The sequence below is a fragment of the Nematostella vectensis genome, chromosome 9 (genome assembly GCF_932526225.1).
Source record: "Nematostella vectensis chromosome 9, jaNemVect1.1, whole genome shotgun sequence".
Classification (NCBI taxonomy): domain Eukaryota; kingdom Metazoa; phylum Cnidaria; class Anthozoa; order Actiniaria; family Edwardsiidae; genus Nematostella; species Nematostella vectensis.
In genome coordinates, this window is record NC_064042.1 from 3574998 (window position 1) to 3592186 (window position 17189).

Consider the following 17189-nt stretch of genomic DNA (forward strand, 5'->3'; position numbering starts at 1 on the left):
GCAAGCTCTTTCCTAAAACAACCGGCACACGGCAAGCACTTTCCTGAAACCCCCGGTACACGGCAAGCTCTTTCCTGAAACCCCAGGCACACGGCAAGCGCTTTTCTGAAACACCCGGCACACGGCAAGCTCTTTCATGAAACCCCAGGCACACGGCAAGCTCTTTCCTGAAACCCCAGGCACACGGCAAGCTCTTTCCTGAAACAACCGGCACACGGCAAGCTTTTTCCTGGAACCCCCTGGCACACGCCAAGCTCTTTCCTGAAACCCCCGGTACACGGCAAGCTCTTTCCTGAAACTCCCGGCACACGGCAAGCACTTTCCTGAAACCCCAGGCACACGGCAAGCGCTTTCCTGAAACCCCTGGCACACGACAAGCTCTTTCCTAAAACAACCGGCACACGGCAAGCTCTTTCCTGAAACTCCCGGCACACGGCAAGCTCTTTTCCGAAACACCCGACACACGACAAGCTTTTTTCTGAAACCCCCAGCACACGGCAAGCACTTTCTTGAGACCCCAGGCACACGGCAAGCTCTTTCATGAAACCCCCGGCACACGGCAAGCTCTTTTCTGAAACACCCGGCACACGACAAGCTATTTTCTGAAACCCCCGGCACACGGCAAACTCTTTCCTGAAACCCCCGGCACACGGCAAGCTCTTTCTTGAAACCCCCGGCACACGGCAAGCTCTTTCGTGAAACCCCCGGCACACGGCAAGCTGTTTCCTGAAACCCCAGGCACACGGCAAGCTCTTTCGTGAAACCCCCGGCACACGGCAAGCTCTTTCCTGAAACCCCAAGCACACGGCAAGCTCTTTCATGAAACTCCCGGCACACGGCAAGCTGATTCCTGAAACCCCCGGCACACGGCAAGCTTTTTCCTGAAACCCCAGGCACACGGCAAGCTTTTTCCCGAAACCCCCGGCACACGGCAAGCTCTTCCCTGAAACTCCCGGCACACGGCAAGCTCTTTTCTGAAACCCCCGGCACACGGCAAGCTCTTTCCGGAAACCCCCGGCACACGGCAAGCTCTTTCTTGAAACCCCAGGCACACGGCAAGCTCTTTCATGAAACCCCAGGCACACGGGAAGCTCTTTCCTGAAACCCCCGGCACACGGCAAACTCTTTCCTGAAACCCCCGGCACACGGCAAGCTTTTTCCTGAAACCCCCGGCACACGGCAAGCTCTTTCCTGAAACCCCCGGCACACGGCAAGCTCTTTCCTGGAACCCCAAGGGGAAAGGAAACGTGTACGACCCAGGAACAGCTGGAGGAGAGATCTAGAGGGCGAAATAAAGGAGCAGGGATGGAATTGGGTGGAGTTAGAGAGGAAAGCTCAAGACCGTGTGCGCTGGAGAAAGCGAATCGACGGCCTATGCTCCGCAAGAGGCGATGGGCGTAAGTATTGAGTTGGTCAGACGGAGTTGATTCTGAGTTTTATTTTTCAACGTAACATAACATATCAGTCGATCTTGTTTTAAAAACTGTCGTTTTTCTAGTTCGCTTGGTCATTTCCTTATTAGGCATTATACCATATTTGGGAGTCCGCTTCATTCATTTTTTCACTATAATTTTTTTATCGCTCTAGAGCTTTGTAAGTCGAGAATTTTCAAGAAAACTTGCAGGAATTCGTGTTTACTACGATTTTGCTGGCAGCCATCTTAGAAAAGGAGCCTAGTCCCGAACGTTTTACAATATCACAGGTCTCCCGCGCGCTTGCCCCAGGCTCTTTAAGACCATTTAGAAAAAACGTGACAGCCATTGATTACATATCAAGAAAATCGAGCCAAAAATTGTTGTTTTTGCCGGTCACTTCCATATAAGGAAACAAATATATCCCTTATTTGAAAAATCTGCACGATTCTTGTAATTTTTTAAGGTGAGCGTACCTCAATAGCTCCGTAAACTTTATGACTTGTAACCAGAAGAGAAAAACAGTAACGGTGACCATCTTTAGTTAGTTGATAAGGTCCCTGAAAAGAAATTAAGTTTCCTCGATACCAGACCCCCAAAACGACAACGTTTTCTTCATATGATGAACGTTGATGTAAATTAAATTAAAATAGAATTTCTGGAGGGGGGGGGGGGGGGCTGCAAGTGAAAAATTTCCTTCTCAGTTTCAGTTCAGTTGAACGCTAAAAAGTTATTACATTTCGCGTTAAGATTATATTTTGCGTTGAAAGTTATTACATTTGACGTCCCTAACTTGTTTTTAACGTTCAAAAAGTTATTACATTTCGCGTTAAGATTATTTTCTGCGTTGGAAGTTAAGATTATTTTCTGCGTTGGAAGTTAAGATTATTTTCTGTGTTGGAAGTTATTACATTTGACGTAGGACACCACCCCCCTCCCCCCTTTCACTTTTCTATGGTCCGTCTCTAACTTTTTTTTTAACGTTAAAAAAGTTATAACATTTCGCGTTCGATTAGTTTTTGCGTTGAACGTTATTACATTTGACGTTAAAATTACAGCCTGAGCTAACTATTACAATTTTCGGCGTAAATGGGGGTCCCGGTCCCAATACCAATCAATGCTGTCGTTTTTAATGGTCTAAAAGAGCCTGGAGCGAGCGCGTAGGAAACATGTCACATTTTGAAACGAGAGTTCGATTTTAATATTAGATAAAAATATTTGAATGTTTAGCGAGGCCCCCCTGACCAGGACTGGCCTTTGCTCCATTTTCAAAATGGCTGCCAGCAAAATCGTAGTAAACAACAATTCCTGAATAGAAAATTCTTTACCACCGACGCCAATTTTGACTATCCACATAGAATTTGTTGTTTAAGTGTGAACTCACTCGAAATTATAATCAGAGAGGAAATTGCACGCGTTCTTTTATTTAAGTCAATTGGTAGAGGACAAATGTAAAATGATGTTTGCTGTTTTTTGCACATTGTTGTTTATTTGCATTTTAGATTCGCACTTGCACCTGCTCGGGGTGTTTGTGTCGAGGAAAAAAACAGTAGAAAAAGTTAGTAGATTATATAATTAGACGCATGAGATCTCTTTGGTTTGGTTTCAACTCTTTTATATGTGTACTTTAATTAGTTTTCTACACAAGATTTTTTTTTTGCGTCACACATTAATAAAGCCGCGTTACCATTAACCCCTTGCGTCAACTATTCCAAGAGTTGTTATTAGTTATGGCACGTTTTTGTCTCACCCTTAAAAGTTTGAAGCATTTAAACACAAACTTTGTAGACCTACATTAAAAAACATCATAAAAAATCAAGAGTTTTATAAAAATAAACACAAAAAACCCGCCTGACAGCAATCTCTCTTAAGAAAGCTGAACGAAAAGATCTTACTTTTAATACTTGGACCACTCCAAATGTTCAACAATGGCAACAAACTACTTGAGTTTAGGGACAGAGAATGAAAAATGCAATTAAGAAGATGAAAGCGCCGAATATACAAAACTATTAAGCAAAACGAAATCCATGTAGATTTTCAAAAACAAACGACTGGACTTAAACAATTGACCAGTGTCGAATTTATAGAAAATTTGTAATGGATGAAATATTTACTGGACATAAATTTAAAGTCGTTGGCCAGATATAAAATCAAAATTTTAGTGTGCTTTTGGAAAGAAACGCTTAGAAACGCTTTGAATTGTGGAATTATGCTACAGTTTTCCATAATTAAACAGCTTGAGTCCATATTTTTGAAATTACATGTCGGAAAAAATACTTAACACAGTCATTACAAAAATGTGTTATTTTTCCTTGGCAAATACAATGGTTCAGCGACTTATCGGATAACATTGTTAACTCCTGTTACAAGGTCTTACAACTCGTTGACCAATCAAAATTCTTCCAGAAAAGACAATATTAGTAATACCAGTATCCCTACATATTCTTTATTCGCATTTGGACGCAAACCCGGATACCGGCTTCTCAGGAAAATTGAAACCGGTAAGAATTCGTTAATTAAACATGAATTTCTCGCTATTCCTTTTACTTTCAGCATTTGAAACATCTTGAAAATGGTCCTTTTTTATTATTTCAGTCTTCTGAATTTTTGGTAGAACGTATTAAAAATATGTCAAGAAGAGTCTTAGTATGGGGATGTGATCGATAAGAATTTAGCCCCTAGATATATTAAAACCATTTTTAGATGCTTGATTAAAATTCGCACATCATTTTTTTGTGTATTTTCTGCCTGCTGTTGTTGTCAAATTGTAATTCATTACCTAAATACAATAAATGTAAATAAATACTACCTCATTTTCATTAAACGGTGAGGCACAAATGTAAAAATGATGCTTTCTCTTTTTTAAAACGTACAACCCAAACCCGGAAAACCAAATGTAAAAAAGAAAATGCGGTGCTGCACTACGTTTGGTAAGACATTATAAAGTGACAAGTGTTCGTCATGACACATTATAACATTTTCTTTAGGATTTTTCTGTCCTTTAAGGACAGAAAATTTAAAGCGCACAATTATAATTTTTTTTTTTTTACTAAGAAGCAAATCAGAAGCAACCGAGATCATTATCAAGATTATTATATGATTTCATTTAAGGATAGAAATTGCATCAGAACAAAAAGGGGAGAGAGGGTCAACAATGCCGCATGAATCTTTCCAAGTAACCAAGATGCTTTAAAGTTTTTGAATATTATTAAATATTTTGAGACGCTTGTTATGTTGTGAAGGATCCAAGTTGAAAAAAATAACGAGCCCTTTTTTGGCATTTTAGGGATAGATAATATTATGAAATATAGACTGCCCAAATAAATTTGCTGATATATTGGTAAGGGAGGTAGTTATATAACTGGTAGTGAAACATTTCGTGCTGTTTAACCAAATTGTTACGCTGCACCGGACGAAGGGGATGACATTTCTTGACCATCAACTGTTTTCAGAGAATGCCAACTCGGCGAAAAACAATCAAGAACAATCCAGAACACATCAGACCAGGCCAAGCTTATAGTAATGGCCAGTAAAAGCAAGATAACAATGTGGCAATTAGCTGTCACTGGTTGGTGAATTCCATAATGAACAATTCCCCTGTAGAGCGAGTGGTAAATTCATACCATCGGTTTTATTTAATCAATTATTTGTTTTGTTATTTCATATCCTTAGTATTCCTTTCTAGCCAGTAATGTTATATCATCGACATACAGTACAACTGAAAATAGAAAAACTAAAATAATGGGAAACGAGTTATTTGCTAGACCGGGTTCGGTGCTTTGGAAGAACTAAATAAATTGGACCCGGTTTTGAGTGAATTTGGTCTGACAATTCGGTTCGCAGTGAAGTGTGTGCATTAGTAGTTTACACAGTTAAAAATAGTGAGCACGATCCAATTCTTTTGAATTCATTTTAGAAATAAGGAAGATAGCTTTCAGGGTGACGTGATTTCAAAGTCAGTTGTATGAAGCAAGCTAAATTTAATCGGAAATAACATATATAGCAACACTTTTCTTATACTATCTTTTCAGGAATGACATCAAACATTGAAACGCACGCTAAGATTAAACGTTTCGAAGAGAGGGCAGGTGTCCTGTTCTAAGCGAATGACAAGTCAATGTATTCATTGTACATATTACCTCTGCATTCACATTATCGGCTGGCCTATATGTGCTGAATGCCCAAGCAAGCGAAATGTTACGAGAAACAACACAATTTTTCCGAGCATCTAAGGTATGCCATCCCCTGAAGTTCTCATGCGATAAAAAAGGTTTATTGAGTAGCTTTGCCATGATCGCTTGTATGGATAAGATCCCTGTTAGAAAACTTAACCCATTAACGTTGAGGAAATTCTTCAATCGTCCTGTTCTTACATGGATATTTTAACCCCAGCATCAATCATACATCGACTTTTCCATCTATTACTCACTTAGAAGTTTTATCTTTAATATATTTTCTGATCTAAAGTGCGTTTTCACTTGAAAAGAGAGACATCAGTTCTGCATGGTTAACCGAAGTTGAAGGTAAGATTTAACAGAAAATTTGTTTATTCATTTCTATTTATTTATGCATTCATACTTCTAATAAGCATGACTGTGCTTTGAAAAAAAAAAGATATCTTATCTATTATTGTACAGTATTTGTTAGTAAACCTAATAACCTTATTTCCCAAATCTTTTTAAACATTAACGAAGTATTTAAAAAGTGCAAAATGTGGGCAATCCAATTCACTTTTGTTTTGTACAGCAATAATTGTGTTGTACAAGAGTTTTGATATTTCTCTGTTAAATGCACTTTTTTGTAAGATTGATTGTCATGGCAACAGGTATCACGTGAGCTTGAAGCTTCTAACTGAGAGAAAAAAGTTTTTTGGCCGAAACAAATTACTAAAACAACTCCGAAAAGCAATTCTTTCCTGGAAATGTTAAAAAAACAGCTTTTTTTATTTATAGTTCGCTTGTAGCAGTCTTAAAATTCAATTTCCACATTTTTTTGGTAAAATGGTGGGCATGCGTACGTGGTATTAAACTGAACTCTTCACGAATATCTGTATCCAGGTATTGGTCCAATTTCCTCAAGCGCTATGGGGCGGAAGGCATGAGTGAATAACCTGCCCTAAGACCTAAATTAGATCATGGACCAATATTGCTGTCTTATGGCCAATCATGTCTATTCCTTGTTGCTATTTAACGTTTGGCTGCTCATAGTGAATTTGGGTGCGTATCGTCTGAAGCGCGTGCTCGGAAACAGACGCGTCTGAAAACTGAAAATATTATTGCTCCTATAACTATAACAGAGGGAAATTGAAAAAGAAAAAAAAAAAGATTAATGTGCATAGAAGAACAGGATTACATAGTTTGAGGTAAACATACTAGATGGATAGAAATACTCTAGATTAAGCACCAAGCAAATAAAGATCAGGTAAGGATTTCTTATGTTAAAGCAAATTCAAAAATCGGTTACGGAACGCCAAGTAAAACACAAATGCAATAGCACCATATTAGTAATTGTTTCTAATGAGTTCATGAAATGTCGATAAGAGTTTGAAAGCGCGATTAGTCATTCATAAATCTAAATGCCAGACATTTGGTTGCCATAGTAATACTCAGTTCTATACACCGTCCAATAAATTCTCCTTAATTATATATAAAGATGAATTTTGAACAGACTTTCTGCATCCATGCATGCGTGCTAAGACTAAAGGGAAGGAAAAATTAAAAATATGTATTACAATCAACGAATTTTTACTGTATTTGAGGAGCAATAACTTGGAATGTTGAGTTAACGGTTTGAAATGTACTTCAGCGGGGCTACGCTACGGAAGCGGTGATAAAGATATTATAAAAAATAAGTAAAAATAAGATAATATAATAAAGTTTTAATGAAGAGCTGAAAATTTACTTCACAACAAAACACACGGCAAATAGCCGGCTTACAAACACTGTTATTTTTCTAATCGGTTTACAGATACATTGCTTGGGCTACCTGTGGTTGCGCGTTGCGAAATCACATAAACAGCTAATAACCAAGCATGGAATCTGATTTTTTTAAGGCCATTATAATCGTTTTCAATACCGGCAACGTTAAAAACATTATTCACGTGTTCGTCTTTGAACTTACTGTTAAATTACAAATCTCTTGAATCCATAAAATCATTCTGCTATTTTCATCAACCAGTATCGAATACTTGAAACCACTCTAGCCATTTAGCTTGATGGCTTGGCATTTTCAATCAGAGATGCAAAAGCATGAACTTGATTCAGGAATACCCACACCATTATCGCGCACGTTATGGCAATGGGAAAAAATAATTATAATAAAATATAATCATACCGCCGACTTCTTTTATCGAGAAAAGAGCAATATTTACACTTATAACAAAACAACACAGTTTGCCCTAGAAAATGGTAGATCACTAGTTTGGTAAGGTTTGATTCTTTTAATGGTATGTCTGTCATGTAGAATAATCTACATGAACACTGTATAATTACTGCAAAATGTTCATACATTTTCCAATTACTTTTTTTCTCATGGCAAAATTCATCACTCATATAACGGCGTTCGAAAGGGACAAAGCCGGTGACGATGTGATTGATAAAGTTCGTCGTTATCTAAGAAAACCCTAAGGTTATAGCCTGCGTGCATCCGATTTCAATATATAGATGTTGAAACCGAATGCACGCAGGCTATGTCTAATCCGACGACTCCAGCAAAGGTTTGGCAAAAAGGTGTTAGCTGCGTGGTTATCGTTATTTACTGCCCCAAAAACAATGCTTGGGCAGTGTTTCTCCAGCGACATTATATTTTTTTTTCATAATAAGCTGTTAAGATATGCTTTTGTATTACTCTTACAAACAAAAGCACAAACTGTCTTTTTCTCTATAGAGAATTTGTGTATTTCCGTGGCAAAACCATAGTTTTAGTGCAGGCTCGTAGCCAGGGGGTCTCGGAAGAACCACCCCACTCGACAGGAAGGTCCGCTCTAATGAAGGAAAATTGGGTACCACTGCGAGCTACCCCTGAACATCCCCTAATTATACCTTGCGCATCCCCCTAGCGACCCCTTTGGCATCTCTCTAGCTACCCCCTACGCATCCCCTTAGCTATCCCCTACGAAAACCCCTAGCTATCCCCTACATATCCCCCTAGCTATCCCCTACGCATCCCCCTAGCTATCCCCTACGAATCCTCCTAGCTATCCCCTACGAATCCCCCTAGCTATCCCCTACATATCCCCAGCTATCCCCTACGCATCCCCTAGCTATCCCCTACGAATCCTCCAAGCTATCCCCCACGCATCCCCTAGCTATCCCCTACGCATCCCCCTAGATATCCCCTACGCATCCCCCTAGCTATCCCCTTTCGCGTTCCCCTAGCTATCCCCTACGCATCCACCTAGCTATCCCCTACGCATCCCCTAGCTTTCCCCTACGAATCCCCCTAGCTATCCCCTACGGACCCCCTAGCTATCCCTACGAATCCCCCTAGCCATCCCCTACGGACCCCCTAGCCATCCCCTACGGACCCCCTAGCTATCCCTACAAATCCCCCTAGCCATCCCCTACGCATCCCCCTAGCTATCCCCTACGAATCCTCCAAGCTATTCCCCACGCATCCCCTAGCTATCCCCTACGCATCCCCCTAGATATCCCCTACGCATCCCCCTAGCTATCCCCTTTCGCGTTCCTCTAGCTATCCCCTACGCATCCCCCTAGCTATCCCCTACGCATCCCCTAGCTTTCCCCTACGAATCCCCCTAGCTATCCCCTACGGACCCCCTAGCTATCCCTACGAATCCCCCTAGCCATCCCCTACGGACCCCCTAGCTATCCCTACAAATCCCCCTAGCCATCCCCTACGCATCCCCCTAGCTATCCCCTACGCACCCCCTAGCTATCCCCTACGCATCACCCTAGCTATCCCTTGCGCATCCTTCTAGCTACCACCTACGCATCACCCTAGCTATCACCTGCGCATCACCCTAGCTATCCCCTGCGCATCACCCTAGCTATCCCCTACGCATTCCCTAGCTATCCCCTACGCATCCCCCTAGCTATTCGATGCGCATCCCCCTAGCTACCACCTACGCATCCTCTAGCTATCCCCCGCGCATCACCATAGCTATCTCCTGCGCATCCCCCTAGCTATCCCCTACGAATCCTCCTAGCTATCCCCTACGAATCCCCCTAGCTATCCCCTACATATCCCCAGCTATCCCCTACGCATCCCCTAGCTATCCCCTACGAATCCTCCAAGCTATCCCCCACGCATCCCCTAGCTATCCCCTACGCATCCCCCTAGATATCCCCTACGCATCCCCCTAGCTATCCCCTTTCGCGTTCCCCTAGCTATCCCCTACGCATCCCCCTAGCTATCCCCTACGCATCCCCTAGCTTTCCCCTACGAATCCCCCTAGCTATCCCCTACGGACCCCCTAGCTATCCCTACGAATCCCCCTAGCCATCCCCTACGGACCCCCTAGCCATCCCCTACGGACCCCCTAGCTATCCCTACAAATCCCCCTAGCCATCCCCTACGCATCCCCCTAGCTATCCCCTACGAATCCTCCAAGCTATTCCCCACGCATCCCCTAGCTATCCCCTACGCATCCCCCTAGATATCCCCTACGCATCCCCCTAGCTATCCCCTTTCGCGTTCCTCTAGCTATCCCCTACGCATCCCCCTAGCTATCCCCTACGCATCCCCTAGCTTTCCCCTACGAATCCCCCTAGCTATCCCCTACGGACCCCCTAGCTATCCCTACGAATCCCCCTAGCCATCCCCTACGGACCCCCTAGCTATCCCTACAAATCCCCCTAGCCATCCCCTACGCATCCCCCTAGCTATCCCCTACGCACCCCCTAGCTATCCCCTACGCATCACCCTAGCTATCCCTTGCGCATCCTTCTAGCTACCACCTACGCATCACCCTAGCTATCACCTGCGCATCACCCTAGCTATCCCCTGCGCATCACCCTAGCTATCCCCTACGCATTCCCTAGCTATCCCCTACGCATCCCCCTAGCTATTCGATGCGCATCCCCCTAGCTACCACCTACGCATCCTCTAGCTATCCCCCGCGCATCACCATAGCTATCTCCTGCGCATCACCCTAGCTATCCCCTGTGCATCCCCCAGCTACCACCTACGCATCCCCTAGCTTTCTCCTACAAACCCCTCTAGCTATCCCCTTTCGCGTTCCCCTAGCTACCCCTGCGCACCCCCAAAAACCTCCTGCGTATCTCCCAGCTACCCCCTACGTATCCCCCAGCTACCCCCTACGCATCCCCTAGCTACCCCCTACATACCTCGTGCGCAGTTCCCTAGCTACCCCCTGCACTTCCCCTAATTACGCATCCAGCTATCCCCTGCGCATCCTCTAGCTATCCCCTGCACATCACCGCAGCTGCCACCTTTCGCATCCCCTTAGCTATTCCTGCGTACACCCAACAAAGTGCTACCACACTGCACACCTCTAGATTCCCCCTCCCGCTCGTTCCCCTAGCCACCCTTTTCACACTTAGCCACCCGCCCTCCTCCTGCGCATCACCCTAAATACCCCCCTTGCATCACCTTAGCTACGCGCCTTCCTCCTGCGCATCACCCTAAATACCCCCCTTGCATCACCATAGCCACCCGCCTTCCTCCTGCGCATAACCCTAAATACCCTCCTTGCATCACCTTAGCTACCCGCCCTCCTCCTGCGCATCACCCTAAATACCCCCTTGCATCACCTTAGCCACTCGCCCTCCTCCTGCAAATCACCCTAAATACCCCCTTGCATCACCTTAGCCACCCGCCTTCCTCCTGCGCATCACCCTAAATACTCCCTTGCATCACCTTAGCTACGCGCCTTCCTCCTGCGCATCACCCTAAATACCCCCTTGCATCACCTTAGCCACTCGCCCTCCTCCTGCAAATCACCCTAAATACCCCCTTGCATCACCTTAGCCACCCGCCCTCCTTCTGTGCATCACCCTAAATACCCCCCTTGCATCACCTTAGCTACCCTCCCTTCTCCTGTGCATCACCCTAAATACTTCCCTTGCATCGTCTTAGCCACCCGCCTTCCTCCTGTGCATCACCCTAAATACCCCCCTTGCATCACCTTAGCTACGCGCCTTCCTCCTGCGCATCACCCTAAATACCCCCCTTGCATCACCTTAGCCACCCGCCCTCCTCCTGCGCATCACCCTAAATACCCCCCTTGCATCACCTTAGCTACGCGCCCTCCTCCTGCGCATCACCCTAAATACCCCTTGCATCACCTTAGCTACCCTCCCTTCTCCTGTGCATCACCCTAAATACTTCCCTTGCATCGTCTTAGCCACCCGCCTTCCTCCTGTGCATCACCCTAAATACCCCCCTTGCATCACCTTAGCTACGCGCCTTCCTCCTGCGCATCACCCTAAATACCCCCCTTGCATCACCTTAGCCACCCGCCTTCCTCCTGTGCATCACCTCAAATACCCCCTTGCATCACCTTAGCTACGCGCCTTCCTCCTGTGCATCACCCTAAATACCCCCTTGCATCACCTTAGCTACGCGCCTTCCTCCTGCGCATCACCCTAAATACCCCCTTGCATCACCTTAGCTACGCGCCTTCCTCCTGTGCATCACCCTAAATACCCCCTTGCATCACCTTAGCTACGCGCCTTCCTCCTGCGCATCACCCTAAATACCCCCTTGCATCACCTTAGCCACCCGCCTTCCTCCTGCGCATCACCCTAAATACCCCCTTGCATCACCTTAGCCACTCGCCCTCCTCCTGCAAATCACCCTAAATACCCCCTTGCATCACCTTAGCCACCCGCCCTCCTTCTGTGCATCACCCTAAATACCCCCCTTGCATCACCTTAGCTACCCTCCCTTCTCCTGTGCATCACCCTAAATACTTCTCTTGCATCGTCTTAGCCACCCGCCTTCCTCCTGTGCATCACCCTAAATACCCCCCTTGCATCACCTTAGCTACGCGCCTTCCTCCTGCGCATCACCCTAAATACCCCCCTTGCATCACCTTAGCCACCCGCCCTCCTCCTGCGCATCACCCTAAATACCCCCCTTGCATCACCTTAGCTACGCGCCCTCCTCCTGCGCATCACCCTAAATACCCCTTGCATCACCTTAGCTACCCTCCCTTCTCCTGTGCATCACCCTAAATACTTCCCTTGCATCGTCTTAGCCACCCGCCTTCCTCCTGTGCATCACCCTAAATACCCCCCTTGCATCACCTTAGCTACGCGCCTTCCTCCTGCGCATCACCCTAAATACCCCCCTTGCATCACCTTAGCCACCCGCCTTCCTCCTGTGCATCACCTCAAATACCCCCTTGCATCACCTTAGCTACGCGCCTTCCTCCTGTGCATCACCCTAAATACCCCCTTGCATCACCTTAGCTACGCGCCTTCCTCCTGCGCATCACCCTAAATACCCCCTAGCATCACCTTAGCTACGCGCCTTCCTCCTGTGCATCACCCTAAATACCCCCTTGCATCACCTTAGCTACGCGCCTTCCTCCTGCGCATCACCCTAAATACCCCCTTGCATCACCTTAGCCACCCGCCTTCCTCCTGCGCATCACCCTAAATACCCCCTTGCATCACCTTAGCCACCCGCCCTCCTCCTGCGCATCACCCTAAATACCCCCCTTGCATCACCTCAGCCACCCGCCTTCCTCCTGCGCATCACCCTAAATACCCCCTTGCATCACCTTAGCTACGCGCCCTCCTCCTGCGCATCACCCTAAATACCCCCTTGCATCACCTTAGCTACCCGCCTTCCTCCTGTGCATCACCCTAAATACCCCCTTGCATCACCTTAGCTACGCGCCCTCCTCCTGTGCATCACCCTAAATACCCCCTTGTATCACCTTAGCCACCCGCCTTCCTCCTGTGCATCACCCTAAATACCCCCTTGCATCACCTAGCTACGCGCCCTCCTCCTGCGCATGACCCTAAATACCCCCCTTGCATCACCTTAGCTACCCGCCCTTCTCCTGTGCATCACCCCAAATACCCCCCTTGCATCACCTTAGCTACCCGCCCTCCTCCTGGGCATCACCCTAAATACCCCCCTTGCATCACCTTAGCTACCCGCCCTCCTCCTGTGCATCACCCTAAATACCCCCCTTGCATCACCTTAGCTACCCGCCCTCCTCCTGGGCATCACCCTAAATACCCCCCTTGCATCACCTTAGCTACCCGCCTTCCTCCTGTGCATCACCCTAAATACCTCCTTGCATCACCTAGCTACGCGCCCTCCTCCTGCGCATCACCCTAAATACCCCCCTTGCATCACCTTAGCCACGCGCCCTCCTCCTGTGCATCACCCCAAATACCCCCCTTGCATCACCTTAGCTACCCGCCCTCCTCCTGGGCATCACCCTAAATACCCCCCTTGCATCACCTTAGCTACCAGCCCTCCTCCTGTGCATCACCCTAAATACCCCCCTTGCATCACCTTAGCCACCCGCCTTCCTCCTGCGCATCACCCTAAATACCCCCCTTGCATCACCTAGCTACGCGCCCTCCTCCTGCGCATCACCCTAAATACCCCCCTTGCATCACCTTAGCTACCCGCCCTCCTCCTGTGTATCACCCTAAATACCCCCCTTGCATCACCTAGCCACCCGCCCTCCTCCTGCGCATCATCCTAAATACCCCCCTTGCATCACCTTAGCCACCCGCCTTCCTCCTGTGCATCACCCTAAATACCCCCTTGCATCACCTTAGCTACGCGCCTGACATCAAATTTTTTTTTGCGTTTTTGCGTTTTTTTTTTTGCAATTTTCCCTCTATGACTAGGCTGTCATGACTTTCTGTCTAGAGCAGGCTACGACGCCATGATCAAATTTGATGGCTTATCATTTAGATTTTTGATTGTAGATAATGTTAAATACTTTAAAAGGGATGAATTAACAATAAAAAAAGGTTATCATAAACTCGATTTTTTTAAGATACATTCCAAAAAAGACGTTTTATACTACCTATATAGACCTCGTTCCATACTACCTTATAAAGAATTAAAAGAAAGAAGAAATAAAAACGGATAATAAACATTGAGCCATTGTCAATATCCGCGACAGTTGTCTTTGCCAATTAAACGTTTTAGCAGATGGAGATGCGCAAAAGTGTAACATTTCAGAGTGGCACATATGCGGGATTCTTTGCAGCGGCCTGCTCAATTGTTGCAGACAGTTCAAGACAATCCAATTCAAGCTACCTATGACAAGGATTACAAAGAGTGAGAAAAAAGCTACAAGCGCAAAATCATTTGGTCATCTAGTGGATAGCCACAAATCCTATTTGTGCTACTTTTAAATAGGCCAAGCTATCGATGCGTCATGTGCAAATGAAAAGGAAACAAGTAAGAGCTTTATTTGAAGGCAATTCCAAACAAGTTCGCTTGTCATCATTTTATCATCACCAGTAGCGTCTTGTATCCGTCTGCTGCCATAGCGTTAAGTAGTTTTGATTTACGTTTTCAACGGTAACACGCTGTAAAACAATACGAGATAATCAATAGCACCTACAACATGCAAGCGTAGGAGCCAACCCATTTTCACAGCGCTTGTTATTTGAAAACCACTGCCCGATAATGCCTAATAATACAGATAGTATTTTACTAGAGATTTTCATCTCAAGACTATTTTCCTACAGGTTATAAAGATGAATTTTTCACATATTCTTTTTTAAAGTGTAACCGCTTATTTATTGAAAACAAAGCATTTCAGAATGTACCCCAAATGAGAGTCAGCCCTAACGAAGGCGGGTAGGGATGTCACTAATAAGTAGATTCGCTTATGAGTGTATTCCATCGTTCTTTTCTTTTTAGGGTCTCCATTTGATTCGCGTAGAGCATGCGCGAATACGTGATGACGACTATGTCGATAAGCAAAGCAACCTTGATGTTCATTATTAGTATTCTAACCATAATAGGGAATTCACTCGTCGTTATCGTAGGTAAGTAGATTTTCGACACTTTACCCCCTCTCTCTAGAGGCTTCGATAGTGCAAGAGAAAAAATTGCTCACGTCACGATTTTGTTTGTGGACCCATACATCTATTTCAAATAAGGTTGCACGCGGAGAATCCATGTGTCGTAACCCTCAGTGCTTCATTGGTGTAAAATAAATAAGCAAATAAGCAAAAATAAAAAGAAATCCAGGCTTCAAAGGCTACAGGGGACGCTAAGAGATCGCGTGACTGTTTGGGTGGCAAACTAGCGCGCTCCCAGCCTTTGGGCGGCAAAATAACAGCAAAAAACAGCAACTCATTCAGCGCTTACGAAAAAAAAAAAAAAAAAAACAGAATTCTTTTTTTCAGAAATGGTTTAGTTTCATTTAAAGGCTTTTTTTCTTTATCGTTCTCTGGTGTGACGGACCAGTCATGTCTGATTTTTTTGTTTGATCATTTTGTTTCAAATTTGCCACCCAAAAATGTCACGTGATCTCTTACGCTGTTTTTAAAAGGATGCAGCGATAACTGGTAGTTATGCACCGCTTTAAATCCGCTCAAATACAACACTATCCGAAAATTGGTTGCCACTGCTAGAAGGTTGGCGCGCGGACTCGATGGGATTATCGAGCTAATCGGCCCGTTACTTTCTGAGAAATTTGTTTTGATGTCCAACAATAGCGAGTGTGTCGAAGTTTGGAATAATTAATAAATCATTATTTTCCTTTAGGATGGAAAAACTGGAGTCACACCAGGAGTCACATGACTCATCTTCTTGTGTTCAGTCTGGCAATAGCAGATCTTACCGAGACATTCATCGCCTTTCCCATAGAGTTTACCATTGAGCTCTTAGGCGAGTGGATTTTCAGTGACTTTGGCTGCCGCTTCGTCGAGTATTGCCAAGCGCTCTCGTTTGGCGTAGCTGTATTCATCATCACATTTATTGCTATCGATAGATATCTATCGGTGGTGCGACCATTAACGGGCCGAATCAGAACCCGGCATGGCAAATGGATTCTGGTGTTCTGTTGGTCCGCGCCCATGCTTATACTATTCCCTTACGTGTTTCTGTTCAAGGTGATAAAAACTACGCACCACGAGTCAAATGAAACAATCTTCATGTGCCAACCGGTAGGAAGCGGTTATGACTGGCTTGACCGGCTTTACTGGACCGTCGAGCTGTACTATACATTTTTACTCCCTATGATTATCATGATATTCTGCTATACTTCCCTAGTGCGTAAAGTTCTGCGGATGAAAAAAGTAGGGCAAGCGCAGCCTTCGGTGAACTCTTTGCATGAGCGTGTGGGTACTCTAAGCCACATGAAGAGGAAATCAGTACGACTAGCGCTCTCATTTGTCACGCTTTTCGTAGTTTGCTGGGGCCCAAGGTTTGTTATGGATTGCTATCGAATCGCTTACGGTACAAGAGCTGTTACACGAACGTCGGCTATATACGAGGTAGCCCTGTTCATGGCTTACACTAACCAGATGTTGAATCCTGTTTTGTACGCGCTCATTGACACTTACTTTAAACAGAAGCTGAAGAATTTGTTCCGAAGGCAAATAACAACTTTTGAGAATTCGACTGAGACGAACAACCACACAAACAACACGGCGGGATAGTCTAAAAAGTCGAGGGAGTGAGTAACCCAGTGGTGGGAAACGTGCTAGCTTAGTGTACAATAGTATTGCCCAAAACGAGGGGAGCGGTGCGCATATTAAGAAAACGTTGTCGTTTTGGGGGTCTGGTACCGAGGAATCTTAGTTTCTTTTTAGAGACTTTTCCATTGGCTAGTGATAATTACAGTCACTGTTTGTA

The 17189-nt window shown here is 45.2% G+C and overlaps 1 protein-coding gene across 2 annotated transcripts; it reads left to right on the plus strand.

The window, feature by feature from the left end:
- Window positions 1-4231: 4231 nt before the first annotated feature.
- On the plus strand, window positions 4232-17089 carry LOC5517259 (QRFP-like peptide receptor). Of its 2 annotated transcripts, XM_032387396.2 has the most exons (5): window positions 4232-4342; window positions 5444-5645; window positions 5880-5935; window positions 15246-15373; window positions 16098-17089. In XM_032387396.2, exons 4-5 carry the CDS (start codon window positions 15271-15273, stop codon window positions 16991-16993), a joined length of 999 nt encoding a protein of 332 aa, XP_032243287.1. In that variant the 5' UTR covers window positions 4232-4342; window positions 5444-5645; window positions 5880-5935; window positions 15246-15270; the 3' UTR covers window positions 16994-17089. The 2 variants fall into 2 exon arrangements, with proteins under 2 accessions (XP_032243287.1, XP_001637278.2); XM_001637228.3 differs by lacking the exons at window positions 4232-4342; window positions 5444-5645; window positions 5880-5935 and adding an exon at window positions 6346-6774.
- The last annotated feature ends 100 nt before the right edge of the window (window positions 17090-17189 follow it).